The sequence below is a fragment of the Melampsora larici-populina genome (genome assembly GCF_000204055.1).
Source record: "Melampsora larici-populina 98AG31 unplaced genomic scaffold MELLAscaffold_58, whole genome shotgun sequence".
In the NCBI taxonomy this organism is placed as follows: Eukaryota; Fungi; Basidiomycota; class Pucciniomycetes; order Pucciniales; family Melampsoraceae; genus Melampsora; species Melampsora laricis-populina.
Window position 1 is genome coordinate 126,729 of NW_006768822.1, and position 6,304 is coordinate 133,032.

At 43.2% G+C, this 6,304-nt stretch overlaps 1 protein-coding gene across 1 annotated transcript; it reads right to left on the minus strand.

Annotated features, from left to right (window-relative positions):
• Nucleotides 1–575: 575 nt before the first annotated feature.
• On the minus strand, nt 576–2,138 carry MELLADRAFT_93239 (uncharacterized protein; the record flags this gene model as incomplete). Its single annotated transcript, XM_007416259.1, has 2 exons — nt 576–866; nt 951–2,138. 2 exons carry the CDS (start codon nt 2,136–2,138, stop codon nt 576–578), a joined length of 1,479 nt encoding a protein of 492 aa, XP_007416321.1.
• Between the last annotated feature and the right edge of the window lie 4,166 nt (nt 2,139–6,304).

Genomic DNA, 6,304 nt, shown 5'->3' on the forward strand with positions numbered 1-6,304 from the left:
AAAAAAGTGTAAACACCAAATCTTGAAACCTGCTGAGAACATTTAGAGTGACAGCTTTCACAGCAAGCTTTGCATCTACGCAATAACATTGTACCACATTATATTAACCAAATACGTGTTTGTGGACCCAGTGAGTGAGTCTATCAAGATCTTGAGTATACAATACAACAACTTCATTTCAATTTCTATCTTCCCAAACAAACAAAAAATCAATGACATACAAGAAAGAAAATGAAAACCGATATGATTATAGGTATCTCTCAACAATCAATACATGTGTCAGAAATATAAACGTACAAAAAACTAATTGCAAACAAAGAAAGAAGAAAAAAGAGGATCATGTTTGGTTAAGTCAAGTAAAACAAGAAAAAAGATAAGATAAAAGGGTAGTAGCAAGAAATTATAAGAATCATAGGTCTTCCATATATAAAGAATCAGGTCGTGTACGCTTGAAAGGAAATAGCAAAAAAAGACAATAACGTTGAAATTATTCGATAGAAAATCCTAGACTAGACATAATGGTAAACGGGCATACATTAAAAAAACATTAAAAAGAAATCAACGCATATCCAAGATCAATACTTTCTTGGATCAAAATGAGACGTATGATACGGATCAGGATGAGTTCCATAATTGGTGGTAGAGGGTGGCCAGTCTACTTCTCCATAAACGTCCCCTCTATACATTCCATTCACTCTTGACAGAGCTTCTTGATGTTTGGCTTGAGTGACTAGCCATACTTCTTCCTCTTCTGACATCATTGGATGAGTATAACCATAAGAGCGCAGTGGTAAAGGGCCTGAAGACGAGTTAGAACGTCTCAATCTCGGTTCTGTTGGTGAATCGTAGTAGCCTTTGTGGCGGTTCTAAATGTGAAAATGGAATCGTGTAGGATGTCAGTATCGCAAGTTTCAAGAATAAGCGGTCGATATTTATAAGTAGCAACTTACAGCATGTGCCAAAGGAGGTCCCTGAGGAAAAGTCAATTCGGGATAAGAACCGATGTTGAAAGGCGGTCGCGCGGCCTGTTTGCCCAGTTCCTGATCTCGAAGTTGCAATTTGGCGCGCAATTGGGCTGCACCCGTGTGATGGTCTGGGGTCATCGACCGCGTAGCTAGGCCCGGGTGTCGATTGGTTTGGGATGTCCGGTGAGCATCTGCTTGTGCTTGTGCCTCTGCGCGAGCCATGCCCTCTGCTGGGTATCCACGGCTTTGATTGTCCATGCGCGCTTGAGCATCTGTCCGAGCTTGATGATCTGCACGTACTTGAGCATCAGCACGCTCTTGAGCTTCTCTTTGTTGGCGTGCCTCTGCTTCGACCTTTGCTCTCAGTTCTTCTGTTGCTCGGTTTCGTTTCTCTTTCTCATTCTCTTCATCTGCCAGCCAACTTTCTAATTGCTGTGTACGTGTTCGTAAGCTCTGATTTTCACCCTCGAGTTGATCCAGTTGACTCTCAAGTTCTGTCACCTTGATAAGTAAGTTGTCGTGAGATGAACGGAGCTGAGTGATGATGGTTTCAGCTTCTTTGAGGGCATTGAAATAAGCGGGTGATTGGTCGGTCGAAGTTTTTGGGAGGTCAACTCGATCAGCAACGATGTTTGGAACGGATGCGCTGGTCATGATGAGACCTGGAGACTGCTCAACGGAGCGAACTGGTCGAAGATTGGAAGCCAGCTTGACCGGGTAATCCTTCAATGGTGTGCGTTTCAATGGCGATTGAGAGTTTAAAGTTTGAGAGACTGATGCAGCTCTCACTGGATAAGCTGGAGACGAAGGTCTAGTAGAACGTCCAACTGATGTGGCTGCTCTGCTACCCGCTCGATACTCAGCTATGTCGTTCAATAGTGGGGTGATGGGAAGTCTCACCGGACTTGGAAGTTGATCTTCTGGCATACCTGAAAGTCTCAGGTTTTCGATACGCGCGTTGAGCTCTTCAGCTTCTTTCTGTTTCTGTCGCCAAAGCGTCAGCTCATCTTGCGTGGTGAAGTAAGGTTGAGTTCTAAGAGCTGCAGCGTCCAAATTTTTCGAGTGGGGAGCAGGAGAATTCACGACCGCGCTGGGACCAAGTGTATCCATATACGGAGTAGAACCGGGACGAAGATGGTAGCCAGGAGATTGTGACGGCTGAGAAGTAGACATCGGTTGGGTTTGAACAACAGACTCTAACTGAGCAGTGAGTTCTGCAATGCGTTGTTCCTTGACCTTCCTGTTATGATCCTCGAGAAGTTGCTTGTGTTGATCTGTACTGAGCCGAGAAAAGGACGAAGTCCGACGCAGTGACTGATTGGATTGTTTGGAACGCAAGTGGGCTGTGTTGGCTGAGGGGTTGGCTTGCCTTCGTTTGTCGACCCATGCAATCGAAGATGAACAAATAAAACAAATCAATTCAAGAATCAGTCATCCACGTGAGCAAGTTGGTTTCATAAGGAGACAAAAAGGAGATTTCGTGAATGGGATCATGGCAGATGCAGCGAAGAAATCTGGATCTGTACAAAGTCAAATTCGTCCACTCTGTCCAATGTCTCGATGCATGTGCAGCATACATCCTTTGTGTCGCTCCGTGCGACTCTTTGTTCAGTGAACAAGAGCAGATCAACACTTTCAACTCCCCGACTGAGACTGAAATCATGAATAGGGTACAGATAATCAAGAACCTGGTCAAGGGGCGATCCAGTTCTGAATCAATGGGCACTGAGCCTTGATTTCAAGGTGGTTCAAGTGCACTACCATGTATGCGTGTTGAGAAATCTCCTGCGACATATCGAGCAGATGGAGTTGGAGTGAATCGCACTGTCCTTGAAGGGTTGGCCACGATTGACGAACGACTATCGACCTCGATTGGATGGTTTGATGCCACTTTCAAGCTCGATAATTTTGAACAGGAGAAAGACAAAAAGAGATTCTTTACCAGGTCTTTGCACCGACATCGAGCCTCTCGAGTATTCTCATCTTAGAAGGGGATAGGCGAAAAAAAATAGAACGCCTATTTCGTTTCACTTGGGTTGGAACCAACTGAGAGCGTCTATCCACTAAAATGGATTTCCTAGGTGGCTGGGCCGTCGTAAAAGTGGATAAAGTGATAGAGCGATTGTGAATTGGTTTCGTCTAATATGATATCATGTACTGTCGTAACTTCACACTCATTGATTTCAAGTTTTACGATTCTACTTTTTTGCTGAGTTGTCAAAGGTAGAAGTGAAAGAAATGATGAAAGTCACAATCGACCATTAGCCTCAACTTGCAAAACTGGTGACGATGGTAAACAGGAGTCAGGTGTCTGCGATCCCGGTCTTACGTAGTACAGTGGTATAAAGTTGAACTCTAATATACGAAACTGGCAAATGCTGATGAAGTACTGAGAGAAACACTTGAAAGTCCTTTGAGATGATGATGTTGATGAGATGAGATGGTCATGAAACCGAATGGGAAAAGTCTCTGCCAGAGAAACCGAAGGATTGGGCGACTACACCGTTGTCCATTTCACAAAATTTGATAACTTTTCACATGTATGTCACACTCCCGAAGCACGCCGTTATTCTACCAGTGGGATATCGTTCAATTCAATTAACCATGGAAGCGAGATTGCACTGGAAATAGTTCGCTTCACACGATGATGCAATTGTGGAGTAACGCAAATACAATGTACCTCGGTTTGGTTGAGACACACTCTCGGGCAAAGCATCTCCAACGTGGCTGAATTTGAATGACTCAATTACGGTACTCAAAACAATCAGGTCCGAGCTACCTTTGTCCGAAACCTACTTACATAGATTTCATTTTTGCGGGGACAAGAGAAACTAGGAATTCCCCACCTGGTTTCTCGTTTTGAGGAGCCCTTCGCCATCTACCACACCTCAACAACATGCCTCGTGTAGGCACCCGAGCCCAGCTGATATCCGACCTCGTGAAATCATCGCTTCATCTCTTATCGGTCATCAATCTCACATACCAGTCGCCTTCATACTTACCTCTTCAAGCGTTTCTTCACTTCGAATTGATGAAAACTGGCACCTTATTACTGCTCGAAAACTCTCAAGAATCGGTCACTATCTCAATGATCGCCTTAGTTGGAGCACTCGAAACTTACCTGAATGGATGCTTGAAGCTTCAAGAGGCCGAATCGAATCAAGTGGCCTTACGTGAACACTGTTTCCGGATTGGTGTTATACTTGGAGAAGCCCTCGAACAGACTGATAGAATACGTTACTTTGAAGATCGACTGTATGAAAACAGGAAGGACCTTCAACAAATACGTTTCACTGCGGTCTTCAATGGAAGCGATAGGAATTTTATGAAATATGTCAGTGTTTCGTAGTTCTTACCCGTTTGATTGATATGTGTCACTGATCTTTCATCATAATTGCTACCTACCACAGGCTCGAATGTCGAAGGAAAATTTTTTTCGCCTTGTACCTTTGATTAGTGAAGACCTCGTGTTTCATAACAGCTCATCGCGGCCTCAATTACCGGTCGAGTGGCAGCTCCTTGTGATGTTATGCCAGCTAGGATTGAGTGGAAATGGTGGAAGTGCGTATATGATTGGACAAATGTTTGGCCTAAGTGGTGAGTAGGTTATCTCTATCGGATCCTTGTATTATATCTGATGTCTGGCTGTTTCAGAGGGGAGTGTACATAACTTTACATCAAGATGTTTTGAGGCGCTATTAAAACTGGAAAGCCAGTACGTATACTGGCCGGACGCAGAAGAACGAACAATCATCAAGAACGACATCGGTGCTAGGTCATTTTTCAAAGATTGCGTTGGATTCATAGACGGAACCCTCATCCCTCTAGCCGTGGCTCCTCTCAAAAACCCGGAGGACTTTTGGACTCGCAAGTTTATGTATGCTCTCAATTCGATGCTGGTTTGTGATCACAACGCTCGGATCATCTATGCGCTGCACGGTTGGTGTGGCAGTTCACATGACCAGCGTGTTTTTGCATCTACTCAGGTAAGTTTGATTGATTCTCATATCCAGGAGAAAAGCTGATTGTTTTTGTCAGCTTGCTCAACACCCTGATCGGTTTTTCTCGGAGGGCAAGTACCTGTTAGCCGATTTGGGTTATACATGTACCCAGAACATCATTCCAACCTTCAAAAGTCCCTGTTCTTATGGATTAGATCATTTGAAGAAAGAATTCAACACTGCACTTAGTGAGCAACGCGTGGTTAGTGAGCACGGAAATGGCATGCTCAAACTACGATTCCAGTCTTTACGAGATATTTGACTCATCATCAAGGACACACGATCAGCTACCCATGCTGTCAACTGGATCCGAGTGGCCTGTCTTCTGCACAACTTCACGCTCAAGAATAGGGACAGCTGGAAACCAGACCAGCCACCTGAAATTTATGATGACGACGGTCAAGAAGTCCCTATCAATTATGATCAAAATGCCTCTTATGCAAGAAGAAACAAATTATTGCAAGACTTCAGAAGATGGCAGTGTAGGGTAAATGCGCAAGTGTAAAAGCAATATTCTCTCTTTTTAAAACAATTGTTGTTTAGCTATTAAATTTGTTGGTTACGTATTTTGATTCAAAAGAAATGAGTACAACTGTTTTGATGTTGTAAGGTATATTTAAAATTTAAATACAAGTGATACGCTGTTGTTTAGGAAATTATTACTCTGAAAGAAATGAATACAAGATTTGTGAGTTAAGGATCCTCATGAAGTATAAAAAACTTAACTCTTATCCCAAAAAATTTATTTCGAATTGTGAACTTTTGGGTCAAAAGTTCATATTCTCACAATGTACCCTGAGGCGAGAAAAATTAACCAACCAAAAAGGAGTACTCCTTGTATTTCATACCACCCACCAAAAAAAAAGATTTCACATTGATTTGCGCACACAATACAATAACAGGCCTACAACATATTTTTAATTTAAATTCAGATCTCTCGCACACACAATTAGACATTTGAGCTGATACAGAATTGAGCTGATACAGAATTTTTAGTCGTTTGTAAGATACACACACAATACACGATATTTGTTATCAGAGCCATTTCAAACCTTGGTTTTAGTTTTAGATGCTAGCAGCCATCTCATCCGCCACCTTCAAGGCCTCGTCTTTAGTCATGCCTGCAGAGACAAGCTGGGTAACCCATTGAATCTTCTCGCGCGCCATAGTGAGTTTGTCAACCGCCGCAGGACCGTGTTCGAGAGCTTCAACCGCGGCTCGCTCCGCTTTAAGTTCGCGATCAATTCGGAGAAGGCTCAATTCAGCCTGTTTAGTGACAAGTTCTGCATCTAAAGCTCTTTTCTTCGCAACAGCATCAGGAGATAGGTCGCCATCATT